The sequence below is a fragment of the Pieris napi genome, chromosome 20 (assembly GCF_905475465.1).
Source record: "Pieris napi chromosome 20, ilPieNapi1.2, whole genome shotgun sequence".
Classification (NCBI taxonomy): Eukaryota; Metazoa; Arthropoda; class Insecta; order Lepidoptera; family Pieridae; genus Pieris; species Pieris napi.
The window spans coordinates 4544098-4560377 of NC_062253.1; the positions used below are offsets into that span (position 1 = coordinate 4544098).

Here is a 16280-nt window from a genome sequence, read left to right on the forward strand (position 1 = left end):
TCCTAAAGTCAAGTACATATACATCCTAGACGCTTTTGTTAACAAAAGCTATGCTTGACACCTTATATCACTAATTAAGGCGAAAAATACACTTGAATGGAGTTCAAGAACTTTGAACTCCTTAGAATTCATCCGCCGCCATAGTAAATTTTCTAATAAGACGAATTTTTTGCAGGTATTTAGATTTAAGTCTGGGTTAAATGCAGTCGCGATATAGTCTAAAATATTACTCCCATATGTCAAATCAGTTGCCGATAAAGAAGGTTGGAGTATGCCAAAGGGCTATGGTGCGGTGCGTTCGATTGAAACTTAAAGAAGTTAAAAACGAGTCGTAACACATACAATAGAGTTAAAGTGGAAATGCGCCGGTCAAATTGCTCGCATTTGTGATGACAGATGGGTCAAGAAGAGCCTTACTCGGAATGGCCCGGTAGGAAGAAAAATGAGAGGATGCCCACCAGAAACTTGTGAAGATCAAATCAAAGGGAAAGCGGGGCAGAATTGGAAAATTGTCGCGAGGAATAGAGACACGTAGAAGAATTTGGCGGAGGCCTCCGTCCGTTGGAGTTCGAGTACTTGTGTAAAATATAATGACTTGGTTTTAGTGTAGTGTAGTACTCGAATAAAGGCTATATTTATTTAGGTATGTCAAAAAAGGGGCATTGGCATTCGGATACATGTATTATTTTTATTGTATTTGTTTTTATATTTATATATATTTATATACACTTATTTAGTTACATCTATTGTTAAATACATGACAAATACGGTGAACAAAAATCTTACAAATAAATAAAAAAATAATGAAATATGACACAACCCACTACAAATTTTCGTTATTACTAGTAAATTCCTATTTAAAAATACTTATTTCCCTGATATTTATTCGCTTAACTATGCGGATTAGGTTAGGCTTTTATAAAATTGGTGTTTTATTAAAAAAACCCATTAACTTGAGAAATAATTTATCAAGTTTTAATACCTAACTAATCTTTAAGTGGGAAAGGGAAACGAGACATAATTTATGTTTACCGTTGTCTTGGATATTAGATAGGGGTCATTAAAATACAATTTACTCTCCGGATAAGCGTAATGTACACAATTTAATTATCACGACGAATTAATTAATAGTCATATCATATTACCATAGCTTTTCCTGTAGGATCTGTTAGTTCCTCGGATGGCATCTGGTTATTTTTTATAGACAAGTAGGTGATCAGCCTTCTGCGACACATCGGTTTTATATCTAAGTCATGCCGGTCACGTCATGTTTCTTCACCGCATAAGTGTTTATTGTGAATCTCCAGTCAGGCTTAACGATCGCTAGACGAACACTGCTCAGCTGTGTTATTATTATAATACGAGTACATATTATTGGTAAAAAAAGAATCAATGGCGCTACAACCTTTTTAGGTCTCAGCCTCAGATTTCGGAATCTGTTTCATGATTATTTGGTAATCTAATAGGCAAGTAGGGGATCAGCTTTCTGTGCCTGACGCACGTCGTCGACTTTTTGGGTCTAAGGCAAGCTGGTTTCCTCACGATGTTTTCCTTCACAGTTCGAGCGAATGTTAAATGCGCCCATAGAAAGAAAGTCCATTGTTGCACAGCCCGGGATCGTACCTACGACCTCAGGGATTGTATGAGGTCGCATATAGGATTTCGCGTTTAATATACCTAAGAAGGCTTTTCCCTCCTTTCCTCCATGCTTTCCTTCAACAAGAGTTGAGTTTTAGTTGTAAATATATATTCTGCGGGGTCGGACCCAAACGCGCGAGCTCAGAATTGACAATATAATTATCAATGAGAGACTGACCGAGACTGACTGAGAGAATGACCACGAGATTATATGATTATATTTTTTTCACCGATAAGAAAACTCAATTTTCCGTTTGTGAACATATATATACGTTGTATCATGTATGTAACAATATACGGAGATAGTTTAGTTCTAAATACGAATAAAACAACGGAGCGCTACTTAGCATACAAACACTTGTTACTATTCTTCTACTTGGTAAATGTAGGCAAACGTTGTATTTTTCCAGGACAACAAACGCATAGAAGGTGCTGCATTTCTTACCAGTGCGAACAAAGAAGGACGAAGCGAAACTAGCCCTGGACCATTCGTGTACCTGGATGTTGAAAGTTCACTAGCGTATCATGAAGCGAGTCCTTAGTCTTGCAGACTTTTATAATTTGTTAGTTAATACATAAACCTATAAATTTTAAAAATCTATTTTTTATTAATCGAAATTTCCTTTGATATCGTTACTATAGTATCATTAGATTTAATGCAAAGTTTCGAAAGTATTCAGATTGCTGACGCTATCAATTCAAGAAAACCAAACATTTGTCAAACAATTGACGTATGTCCTAAGTTAAGAGCCGTGACAGCACAGACCCGTTATAATACGATTTGCAGGAAAACTTATTAATATTTTAAATAATATCTCTCATTATGTTTATGTATCGAATTGCTCCCTCAAGATACGTGTTTTAAATCTTTCCCCAACTGCGCTTCTCGAAATTTAAATATCTAGATTGAATCGCTAAAATAGATGGCCCCATTTTTAAAACAATATCCATTCATTATTATTTATTGCGCTTTTAATTAAAAACGAAATATCATCATACACATGAAATGTCATATTATCTAACTGTTCTGCCGGTAATCGATCTAGCTAGCCACTAGATCCCGGATATATTTCGCAATGTTTTAGATTCTCAGTAATAATCTATATATATAAAAAGAAAATGGTGTTCGTTTGAGGCTCTTTCACGCTTAAACCACTGATCGTATCGACATGAAACTACCACTATTCGATGCGAAATTTTTCTAATTCCAACGTTCCTTCATTTTTTTATTTCTGTTTTACTTTTATGAAAATTTTTCCCGCTAATAAAAACAAAAGAGGCTTCCTAGAACCTCAAAACGTCAACATCTGTTAAAAACTCGATTTGCGAAAATTTTCAATCTTATAGTGGGAAGTTAAAAAGAAGAATAATAATAATGAAACATAAAATTTTATTTATTTCCTATTTTAATTCGCACAGCGAAGCGGGCGGCAAACGGCTAGTATTTTAATAAAGGAAACAAGCCGCTACTACCTGTTTCTTACTCCTAAAGACTCAAAAACGTTAAAACGCTTCAATTATCGCGTCTCGGGAGATTTCTTTTGGGAGCGGAAGTGGTTTCTAAATTAAAGGATATTTTTCAAAGAAACTGGGTACTTAATTTTTTATGTCACTGTAAGTGACGGTGAAGAATTACAGTTGTAAAGGCCCGCGGGACAAGTGAATGACCAGATTAATTGAATTCAAAACGTTTCCATTTGTCTGCTATGAATCCAAACTTAAATCTAAAATCAACTTGTTTAAAACTCAATGTGGGATGAAACATAATTAAATATATCTTGCTTCATTTAAATAATTCTTAATAAATATGCATAATTGTGACTCTTAACAATTTTACAGGTAAAGTGGATATTTGATATCTGATACCAGTCCAAGAAACAATACGTAATCAGTTTATCACTTTTCGGATTCTATATACGTTATAGGGTTCATGGGGCTAAAATGTCGGGGTTGCAGGCATGGAGACCCAGTTCTGAAAAAATAACCCTAGATAGGGCAATGACCATGCCACTGTAAAAAAGTTTGTTTTACTTTACTTCACAAAGTAAAACAAATAATTCAATAAATGTATATTTAAAAACAAACTTACAGACAAAGAAAGTCCTGACTTTGCTTCTTTTCGCTCTATTATATAAACCTTCGGGTTGTATGTAGCAAAACAAAGTTGGATCTAGAAATTTGAATATTCGTAATCACAATGTCCTTGATAAGAAGCACCACTGAAGCGACCTCCATATTTATTTGTGAACGGTATGCAAATCTAGATATTAGTGTAGATTACCAGGGATGATCGCCACTAGTTGAACTAATGGCATTATTATGCAAATTTCCGATAAGTACGACGCTTTTCGAGATAAAGCCCGTTTGAATTAGGAAACTATTTATGGTAAGTTAGGTAAAATTTACAATGTTTACGCAGTAAAACACAAAAAACTAATTTATTAACATAACAAACATTACATGTTATCTATACAAAATTAAACTATTTCTCTGAACACTCAAAAAAATCCATATTTCATATCCAATTTAGATAATTTGGTTAACTGTAAATTTAGAGAGAAATTTGCTTGGCTAAATTAGTTTGTATAACTCTATTATGTTTACCGTACTCAAACACTTACACGATGTTATGTATTGTTTTACAATGTTATTCCAGAATCGAGACATGCAAATAGTTTATTACTTCTTTGTTAAAGTATCACCAGTGTCCCTTTGAGGAATGTGGACCCTTTCAAATAGTTGTCCAAGTTTCTCGCTATCAAGACAATACTCGTTCACTATACTGTCGTCGCCAAAGGGCTTCCCCGCAACTACACTGCCGACCTTATTGCCGTGAAATAACGGTGATAATTCTATATCACAAGTTTGATTACCACTCTTGTTTGAATTACGCATAGTTTTGTTTTGCAATGGACTAGCTCCTTGTAAGTTTATGTTCTTATCGTGAGTGCCACAAATTGCTTGAATTAACGAGTCTAAAGCTATCTGATCTTGCATTCTTCTTTGAACGGCTGTTGCTTGTACCGAAGCTACAATTTCTTTATATCTTTCCTCTAATTTGCCTAAAGCTGCTGTTATTTCTAATTGATTTTCATCTGTTACCTCGGCCACGACTTGTGTGCGTTGTTTCATGAGTTGTAATTGCAATGAGCATTCAGCTAAATGCTTTTGTCTTTGTAGTTGAGCCAGTTTACATTCGAAACTTTTAATGTTTTTGTATTTTGCTCTTTCCATTTTGTTTAATCGTCTTTCTAGCTCTTCAGTTTTTGATGAAGAACTTTCTGAAGTGTCTGGTTTATCGAACATCATTTTATTTATGCAGTTTAGTTGACTACGTTTCATTTCATCGATCATACTTTTGAGTTGTAAAATTTCCGATTCTTTATTCTGTATTATCTTGTCTTTTTCTAATATTATAGCGTCTTTATCCTGTTTGATAGATTCAATTTGTTTAGAATTATCAATTTGAAGCTTGTTTACAGTATCGTCATACTTGTTTTTTAAGTCTTCCACTTCCTTATCTTTTATTGTTGTTATCTCTTCACGAATTGAAGTTTTTAGTTTTATAATTTCTAGCTTATGTTTAGCTTCAATTTCTTGTATTTCTTGGGATTTCATGCTATGGAAAAAGTCAAGAGTTTCTTGTAAATTAGATATAGTGTCTATTAAAGTATTTTTGGAATCTTGAACTTCTTGTAGCTTGCATTTAAGTGAATTAACGTGCGTATGGCTGCTATGTAATGACATTTTAGTGCTTGTTTCATTGTTTACTTTCAAAACATCTTGAGAATTATCAAGACTAGTTTCTGACTTCTCTTTCAAAGCATGTAGTTCGTTATGGAGTAACATATTTTGTTTTTTAATTTGTCTCAATTTTTTTATCAGGTTAGACACTCTACATTTATATTTCGCATCATTTGCCGTATCACCTTTTTCATTTTCGTTACAAAACAGGTATTGGAAATCGTCATTTGATAAAATGTCTTGTGTTAGTATCTGCGATTTAGACGAATCTTGTAAATTATGTGTATGTTTCGAGATGTTATGTATCGAGTTTAAGGGCGTATCATTATAACATTGTTCATCGCCACCTACAGCAGTTAAAGGAGTTTTTGGGTTATGGTATATAATTCTCGTGTTTGTATCTTTATTAATAACTACACATTCGATTTCAGTTGAAGACTCGTCACTGTAAGAGTCATCAGGTAGCGGGGATAAGTAATTCTTTGAAGGTGCTTTTAAAAACGGCTCTTCGAGTATACCTTTAGCAAGTTGGTAGCAAAGAGTAAATATATATTTATTTCTTAAAACCTTTTCACCTTCTTTGCAGTCTGAGAGCTTTTGTATCCAAGCATTGCATGTGTGTATTACTTCTTGGTCTAGGAGCTGTCCCAAATATGGTCTCATAATTTGTAAATATCGTTTATATTCGGTATCGAGATTATGAATATCATTGTCGTCCATTTTTTTAATTTAGCAACAGAATTTTGATTTATGAAATGACAAAGTCATCAAAATGAAATATATAGAATATTTGATAGTCAATAGCAAGGAGTATCTTATTCAGAATTCTCGATATTTCATTTAAAAAGCAATATTCCTCGATTTCATTTTTATTGCTTTCCTCTCCGTAAACAATTATTGCGCGTTGATACTTCGAAGTTACGTGTACCGATTTCAATTGTATTTCCTTAGATTTATTGTAAGAATAAGGAAACCTCTACATTTGTGGATACACTTATATTGAACGTTGAAATGGAAATGTACAGAAAATGCATATTTTTATTCGGAACGGAGATTTGCTTGAAGCCAGCAGGTCCCAAGGGAGGCACACTGGAGCCCAGTTCAAGATTTTACAGCCTGTGATCGGATTACGAGAATTTATTCAGTAGAAAAATATATTTTTGCGAAATCACAGAATACATCAATGATTTATATATGTTAACGTAAAATTGTAAACACCGTTAGATTGAAATCTATCTCGCGAGATTATAAACTGTCGAAAGATTGTGAACCTCAGCTTACTGCTTACAATTTAACGTATTATTATTCGGTAGATTGTACTACACTAACTTAGTTATCATTCAAACTTCTTTGGTCAATTACAGATTAATTTTACATTCCAACAATTTCATATAACTACCGAATAATAATACGTTAAATTGTAAGCAGTTCGTTGAGGTTCACAATCTTTCGACAGTTTATAATCTCGCGAGATAGATTACAATCTAACGGTGTTTACAATTTTACGGTGACATATACATAACGTATGTGACGAAAATATGTACAACAAATTATGGATGTATTTTTTTAACAAAAAACCCCGCTGTCGATTAGGTTATTTATATTAGGTAGAATAAACGAGAGATACTAATAAGTCTAGACTTCAGGAAGAACTATGTATTTATTGTATTTGCGATACGAAAGTCATACTTAGAGCTAAGTCGACACTGAATCTTATTATTAGGGCCGTATCTCGTCTTGAGTACAATACCAATATCAAACTTCAAATTGAATAAAATGGTCTGACAATACCTCAGTCTGATATTTCTGGCCTGATTTTATTTTGACTTGCTTACTTTTATAATGTTTTTGAATACATCGCGTAATTTTACATCAGTAATTGTTAAATCAGTTTAACAATTAATATGATATTTTTATAGATTTTAATCAGCAAAATGAATTGAATAACGTACATTATACTATATCTACGGTATATGTTACAAGCTATCTTATCTAAAATATATGACAATTTTGGTAAATACAAATGTTACAAATAATAAAGACAAAATAATAGTAATTTGTTCTTACTGTTAAACAAAAAAAAAACCAGCAACACAGCGAAACTTTGTACTAAGCGCATCCCTAATTATTATTATTATTTTAAATAAACTATTAAATGTAGTGAACTATTAATATAAGATAAAAAGCAATAATGTTTAGATAATAAAGTATTTATTTAATCCTTAACCTACAAAAATATAATTAGAACTAAATTTAGAAAGTGTGGTCTCTGTGGCAGTGTACCTTCAATGCTGGCATCATTTTCTAGCTGAATTGCGATGTTTATCCGGTGAGTGGGGAAAACCCCAAAACACCAGCTTTGGGGTGACCGGTACCTCCCAGTGCTAACTTAAATATTTAATTAGCACCTGTGCACTTGAATCCCTTCGGCCCAAGAGTCTCTACTCCAAAGGAAACAAAATAAAAAGACTTATATTTTGTTCAGTTTGTATTATTATAGATAAAAATTATTCGGTTCACGCTTACGAGCGTGATTCATAAAAAACTAATTAAAGTAAGACCAGCTTATACAGTTTGTATTACATTTTGCGCAGTTTAATGTTCGAGCAATAATATCGAATATTTAGCGAAGTTATTACGTCATAAAACATTTCATAGCATTTCCATCAAAGAGTTTCCTTTTAAGTAAACAATAAAGATAATATTACTTTAAACTTAGATTTTATTTCGCATAAAAATGATCTCGGGATCTTTATGTAGCTTAGTACCTACTCACTTCGTATAGCTCTTTATCAAGTAATTATTCCTTGATAATTTTCTGGTCTATGTGTAAGTTTTGCCGATGTAGTAAGTGGCGCCGCCTATACTAGGCATAAAGCCTTAATTCTGAAAGACTTACGACATCCCGTTTTCCTCACAATAATTAATCAATTTTCTTAAAAGAACGATTAACATATATCATATTGTATATGATGTTGTCTCAAAAGAAAGTTCATATTCAGTTGATCGATTAAAAAAGTAGGTCGTGTATCAAAAAAATGTTTATTTATTACCAAAGTAGACATTTTGGGAATTTATTTTAAAAAAAATACCGTCCAAATGTAGACCCTCGCGTTCGCGGCAATAATTTAATCGAACAATGAAATTAAAAAGTAAGGGCCGATAATTCCTTTACTGACATCGCAGCTCATACAGTCGCTATAGGCGAATGAAGCTTGCGTTTCGGATTTGTTGTATTTCAGTAGCGGCAATTCTGCTTATTTACGTGTCTATTAAAATGAAATTGAGCTTCATCCGAAAACAAGATATTTATACGTTGAAAAGCTCTCAGTTACCTGATTTACGAAGTCAAGCCTTTGACTGCCATCTTAGGGCTTTAATTCTTGCACCAATCGAATTTTTTAGGGGTGCAGCTTCAGGTCTGCGCGTAAAATGCGGTGTAATAAAGATCTATGCACATTGAACTAGCGTAATTAAAGCATAACTTTCTTTTGAGACACCTGTTATATTGTTCAGCAAATACACAATAAGAACCTGTAACAGTAAGTAACTGTAGTAAAAAACCAGTGAGGCCACCCACGGTGTTGTACATGACTGCACAGCCGGGGTTCTATTGAATGATAATGTGTTGAGATTCGCACGCCGAAAGCCACTAGGGCGGTACTAATCGTATATTACTGTAGATCCTGGACATATTTATTCGATATTAAGAAATATTTTGCTATAATAAAAGCAATTAATAAAAATATTTAGTGATTAATTAAATTGTGAAGTTGATTATTAAATGTAAGAATGCGTATAAAGTTGACGTAAGTTGTTATTTTTATTAAATCTTGAATTTGATATTGGAAAACAAGAATTTTTAATATATATGCTGTTTTATAGGATAGTAGCCGCATATCATACCATACTATAACCATTTTGTTAGTGGATGCGTTGCTGGCTTTTAAATGAAGGTACGCTCTTTTTTTAAGTACCTGGAGGTCGTAGGTATGTCCTTGAAAAGACGCCGGAACGCCGATTTCGCATTATGTTTTTCCGACCGATGTTAGCCGCCTAGTTAACACATTAATAACTAATTAATAGCAATAAAGCGAGTTTTACTGTTATTTTTAAACCATTGAATCTGAAGAAAACCATTCGAATTCAATGCTTTATATTTCAACGCAAACATTATTATTTGTGGCATTTTAAAATATGATTAAAGTTTGTAGTACTTTCTTACAAAAATTAAAGCGTAACTTAGTACGAATGCGGAAATTATCAAGTTTCATAATGAGATGCTAAAATAGCATCATCGAGTTAAATGTCTCGTAAATTTATGATAATGCATTCGGCGGTGCATGGAACAATAAACTTTACTAGAATATTAGTTAGTAATGATTACATATTACATTAAAAACGATTATCGTTTAGTTTTTGTTTAATAATTGTTTCGTATATTTGTATTATCTCTTTACTATTTCGTGTAGGTCATGTTTGCGTTTGTCATAATGCTTGTCACATTAAAAATTGTCTATTGGGTATTGCCGATTGTTGGCAAGCTTTTTTCAATAAAAAAAAAACAAAATGGCATGGACAATAGAATAGAATAGAACCTATAACATAAATATAATTTTTTTGTGTTAATCTATAGTAACGTATGAAGTATGGGAGCACGAATATTCCTCGTTGGAATGGAAAATGGAAATGGAAAATTCATGTGTTAGCGAGATTGTATAAAGCCTATAAAAAACTATTTGAATATACATTTGTCATAAATAACGTTGCATGTGTACTAAATGCCTAAAATTTGTTTACTATATCACGCTTATTTACTTTACAAAAACGTTACGTTCATGAATTTTTTATTGTAAATTCCTTTTTAGCAAACTCTAAAATGTACTAAAAAGTATGAAAGAGTTTAGAATAATACAATATACATTTTTCAGTACTGTAAACTATCAACGCGTTCACTCTTTCTAGGACTAAATCACCTACATAATTTGTCATCTTATCCAGACCGGAGGATACCTATAAGATTGGAAAGCGAAAGTAAAGACTAACTTTATGCAGACACAATTGCAATATTTTTTAATATACGTGTGATTTTGTGTATTGTCAATTGTTGGCGCGGTAGCTAATAATTAAAACAAACAGAAATATATCGTCAAGTGTCGGATTAAAAAACAGTGACCCATCATAAAATAATTTGTATGGAATTTTTTTTGTATGGCATTGATTGCCATGTTATTAAACATTTTACCAAAAACATTCAAAGATCTTCCAACAAGAGTTTTTAAATATCAAATTAATATACTACTTTTGAAACACATATTCCATTAATGATTATTTAAGTGAAACATTATGATAAACAGTAATTTGGTAAAGATTATGTAGTGATAAAATAATATAAGAATTGACTTCGATGATGTAATTTAATATATAACTACTATATAAAATTCTACCTTTTAATTTTATAAGACAAACTAGCTGACCTGGCTAACTTCGTTCCGCCCTACAACCTTATAATATCGTTGTTACTTTAATTTAACTTATTTTAGGATTTCATTAATGTTAAGTATTACATTAATACAACTTTTTGCAAATACAGAAATGTTTTATTGCTTGTCATTGCGAAAGAAGAATGGCAGTTTTACACATTAGGCATCTTCTCTCTAGCGTCAATATGGCGATACTGCATGTTAAGCACTTTCTGATATCCAACATCTTTTGATCAGGATCAAAGCATGGTTATGCATCTCCTTTTTCACCTCAAGATCTGAATTTCTTGAACTGACACGAATTCGACGTAAAATGATGCGTAGTTTTGTCAACAGATGGCACCATATGGTTTTCGCATTCGTAAAATTAATTAATTTATTTATTGTTATTTGATAACTTATCCGATATTTTATTGCTTATTCTGCTATTCGGGACGGAAACAAATCCAACAAATCAAAAACCATGGCAATCGGTCCAGCCGTTCTCGAGTTATAAGTGTTGTAACAAACACGACTTTCTTTTATATATATAAGATTTTGTACGCCTTTATGTATGACAGAATATGCAAAGTTTAGATTGTACCACCATGATATTTTGGACCATATTCCTGCAAATAAATTACTCTTAAAAAAACCCAAATGATAGCGAAATGAATGACGTTAATAACATGCATCACAGTTATCTAAGAAGATTTACATTGGAATTACCTTTGCGTGGTTCTCTTCTGAAGTTTAAACCAGTTTCCAACTACGCTTAAGGGATGCGGATCACGTAATGAACCGGTTAGTACATTAAGCTGAAAAGCTCACAGTAACTAGCATCAAAAGTTATTTCATTACAATAGATTTAATCATAGAATTCATAATGTACTTAGTTTCTTGGCGGTCCTTCTTCAAACCCACGACGATTCAGTAATGCATGTTGAATGAAGTTAGACGCAACGTGTTATAAACTACCTTAGAATTTAACAACATTGTAATGACTATGTCATACGTTTAAGTTCAATACATTTATAATTCTATCATCTTAATAATTCCTAGGTATCTGTGTGCCCTTTTGACGTGATAACGTCTTTAAAATCGTTTTAGTCGGGTGACATGTTCAGAAACTTGAGTCACACCAAAACCTCACGAGCGCGATCGCAGGTATAACGAGAGAGAGACGGACCGATCTCCCGTCTCATCTCGAGCGCTGCCAGTCATTCCGTGAATGTATGAAGAAAAATGTATATCATAGTCGAATAAGTAAACTTGTCATTTTACACCCGAAATTTATCATCAAAAGTGTGAATAAAACGATAGATGTAATTTAAAATTTGAAAAAATTGTTATCTTCATTAATTCCTTACTTCCCAAAAACTTATATCACCAATAAGACGTTATCACGTAAACATCTCGATCGTAAACCTACTTTACAAACAACCAATTTTTTTTTTTTGGCAATGGTCTCCTCCAAATCCGTCTATTTCTCTCTGTACTTTGCCACTCTCATGTAGCTGCTGTTTCCTTAATCTGGTTTGACCTTTTTAATTATCTTCTTCTTTTGCATTTATTATACTTTGGGCATCAGTTTACTTCTTTGATGCTCCACTTTTCAGTTCCTCGGACCGTGGCCTCGCCCATTTCCACTTATGTTTGTTTAATGTGGCGGCGTCCATGCGTCGGGTTGTCTCTCTCCCTAAAATATGGTGAGGGGGTCCATGGCTGGCCATGCGTCATACTCGTAAACGGGTGCTACTTGTGGTGACTGGTCGAACTTGAATTCGTGTATGCGGTGATGTTAGTTGTTTAGACTATGTATTTGCGTGTTGTTCCCACGAGAATGTAAGTGCGTGCTCCTATTTTACCTACCTCTTGCTGATTATCGACAAATGTTTGTTTTTAAATTATTTTATTATTATTTATTACTTAAGATGTCATGCGGAACATGGTGTAATGGTTGCAGCTTCTTACAAACGTTGAAAAACTCGGCGATTAAAAAGAGTGGCGGAGAGTTTATTGCCAGTTCTTCTCTTCCGTTCTACGCCCTTGATTTGAGTTCTGGCAGTAGATGTAAAATTACTCACGTTCATAAGTGTACATTGTGTTACCTACATGATTAGATAATTTTTGATCTGATTTGTTTTAATATTTTCATTATTACTCGCACATCCTACTATAGATAGTTATGTAATGATGTTTTATTGTATCTTTAAAGAAATTTGTATCAAATTTATTTTTATAATTTTAGCAAGGGGTATTATTATTCGAATTTAATTCGTAAGTACAAGCCGGTATCGCGGCACAGTAACAACAGAAGCCTATTTCAGCTCAAATTTCCAGAGCTAATTGTCCCAAATAGGTGCACTAATTCGTCGGAATTATTCTCGAAAATTACTGTAATAACATTCTACGTATCTATTAAAATAGGTATTATTGCTTATGTTTGCTTTGTTATTATTTAAGTTAATATTGATATTTTTAGGAAATTATAGGACCAACAAAATTTTAAAATAACTGTTCAAATTAGTGCTAGTTTTGTTTTAAATACTCAGTCGTTATGTGGTAGTCGGAGAACCAGGAAATTTAAAGATACGTAATATTTGCAAGAACCCCTCTCGTACCTTGCGGAGCCACACTTTAACAAGTAAATACACTAACTTTAAATTGTGTCTGAATAAAAATAGTTCAAATGTAGTGGCATTTCAAAAAGAACTCCATTAAGGCCCGACCCGTTTCCAACTTTTCAATTCTCAATTGAAATATTTTAGTTTCTTGAACAAATTTTTTAGTTTATATATAGGTAGTCCATTTTAAAATTAATTTTGTTTTGAAAAAAAAATATTAAAGAATTACACATTGCATAACCAATATCATTAACACAGCACAAAGCTTAATATGAGCATTGGTTGTGTTAATATATGTTCTAAAAATCTAACTTTGTTACTTTATTAGTGATCTAGTATTTGTATGGCCCCTTTTTGGCTAAAGGTCTTCTCCATATTCTTCCAGTTATCTTTATCTTGAGCAACATTCATACAGTTTTTCCCGTTAGTTCTATTATGTCATCAGTCCATATTTTCTTTTGTCGTCCTATACATCTCTTTCCAGTAGCCATTTCGTTGTTTCGAGTTTCGCTCCAGCAATTTGACCTGCCCATTTCCATTTTTGCCTTAGATCGTGTACACGTGCATCTGTAAGTTTTGTTACGAATGTCAACATTTCTTTTGTTTATTCTTCTCAACTTTAAGATACTTCTTTCCATTGTATGCGGGCAAGACAGGATGTTTTTTGTTGATCACCCACGTTTGACTTGCGTTTGTCAGATATGGTAGAATATTTGAAGCCATAATTATTTTATTGTGTTATAGACTGTAGTTTCCTTTCAGAATTTCTTTGTGGGTCTAGTACTTCTTCCAAGTCACATTTATGCTTCTATCTCCTTCGTTTTCACTCCTGTTCTTGTCGAAAGATACTTGTTTTCCTAAATATACATAGTTATTAACATATTCTATATGGTTTACTGTCTACTCTTATTGGAAAGCACAGACTATTGGATAAATTTCTTGTTTTTGTAGTGTTTATGACGTGTAGCTTGACTTTCCCTGTCTGTGTTTGAGGCATTTATTTTCTAGCTTTGTAGCGGTCTTACTGAAGACGGCTGTCGTCTGCGAGTCTAAGGCGAGTTAGATTTTTGTTTCGTATCCAAAGGCCGTTATTATTCCATTCTATACCTTATCGTTGAGGATTGCTATAAAGAATTCAGGCGAGCACTTTACCCTTTCATTAATAAGATAATTAATTTAATAGAACTATTCGCAAATACTGTTCCTTAAATTTGTAGCGACACCTGCAATCTACGTCTACATTCTACAATCAATATGATTTCGCCGTACCCTGAAAGAGAGAGTTATTCCGATCGCTAAGGATATAGACAACTTCTCAACCTTAGCCACTGGCTTTTGAACCAGTCAGTGGTTAGACTGGTCCAGGTAGCTTCATTTAAGTCCGAGGAAGAGATGGACCATCCTTCATCCACAATCCATCTTTAAACGTTTACAGAAGTTTTATTTCATGACTTTACGAAACTAAAGAGTTTGGCAAAGTTCTAGTCGGATTGGTAGCTGTAGCTCACCTATAAAAATCAGTGACGTTTATATGTACATATCGTTTGTTTACCTTTTAGGTCTAGCCCTCAGTTTTCTGTACCTATTTCGTGCTCATTTGTTTCGAGTTATTATGCGAGATGGTGATCAGTCTTCTGATCCTAACACTCCGTGCACAGCCGGGGATCGAACCTAAGACCTCAGGAGTGAGATTCGCACGCTGAAGCCACTTGGCCAACATTGCTGCATGGTGTTTATGTGATCATTAAAAATCAAACAGACAATAGTTATACAAACCATAGTTTGTTTAGCTTTTATCTAAATATTATCTTAATAAAAACGTTTGGTCAAAATTTGAAACTTAAGAAAGCGACGCCTACGTGATTATTTCTGCAATTTATATTTCTATTCATTTCACCTTTCTTGCGTAGGAGCTTCTACTACTTTGTAATTTAATTTAAATTGTAGACTGTAGTACATTAAAGGTTGATGTTCGTATCAAAGATGCGTAAAATTCGAAGGAAAATTCATACAGCTAAGGTATCATTTTTAGGTTTCGCAAGTACTACAAATTGAAATAAAACTTCTGTAATGAATTACAAAACACGACATTTCACATTTGCTTTATACCAGCCATGCGATTATTAGATTATGTCAATAACATACAATTAAATTATAAAGAGGAATCTTTGTATGTTTCTGTGTTTACTTTTAGGATCAAATCTACAACTATTGATGCGTCCTTCTACTTCTACGTCATACCAGTCACTAGTCAGATTTGTGAGACAAAATGGAAATCTGTTGAAGTAAATGGCATTGATATTCTCATTATATCAAATATACGTTAAAGTAAAAACACAAACTCTTTAGGGACGCACGCATTTTTTGGAGATTATTGACAACCCTCCCACCATGTAACGCGACGTAACGTTTTTCTGTATCCAAGTATAATAAAACGTTTCGTGACCACCTAATGACTGTTTATACCTAAAAGTTACCATTATGTGGTGTAAAGTACTGGAAAGTCTAAGATAATATTAACAATAACGCGAAATTCAATCCCCGCCCCGCATCGTAACGTTTTACAAAAGGACCCCCTCGCCCCCAAAATTCGTTACGTAATACTTGAACGCTCCCTTATATGTTACCAAAATTCATTAATTTTTCACCAAAGCTTGAAAATGCATATGTATATGAGTATATAATATACGTAATAATGACATGGCAGGCTATACAACTGATAATTGATTGAGGGTGCAAACCCTGCCCGTTTGAGAACGAGTCCATCAGATCTATTAGCAAGATTGTTTAGTTTCGCTTTAGATCCGAA

The 16280-nt window shown here is 33.3% G+C and overlaps 1 protein-coding gene across 1 annotated transcript; it reads right to left on the reverse strand.

Moving 5' to 3' along the window:
* Positions 1–4048: 4048 nt before the first annotated feature.
* On the reverse strand, positions 4049–6130 carry LOC125059947 (rho-associated protein kinase 1-like). The gene has a single exon (XM_047664660.1). The coding sequence runs from the start codon at positions 6100–6102 to the stop codon at positions 4318–4320; it is 1785 nt and encodes a 594-aa protein (XP_047520616.1). The 5' UTR covers positions 6103–6130; the 3' UTR covers positions 4049–4317.
* Positions 6131–16280: the final 10150 nt, after the last annotated feature.

Coding starts and splice junctions, on each gene's coding strand:
- LOC125059947 (XM_047664660.1), bottom strand. CDS start 6,102: ATGGACGACAATGATATTCATAATCTCGATACCGAATATAAACGATAT.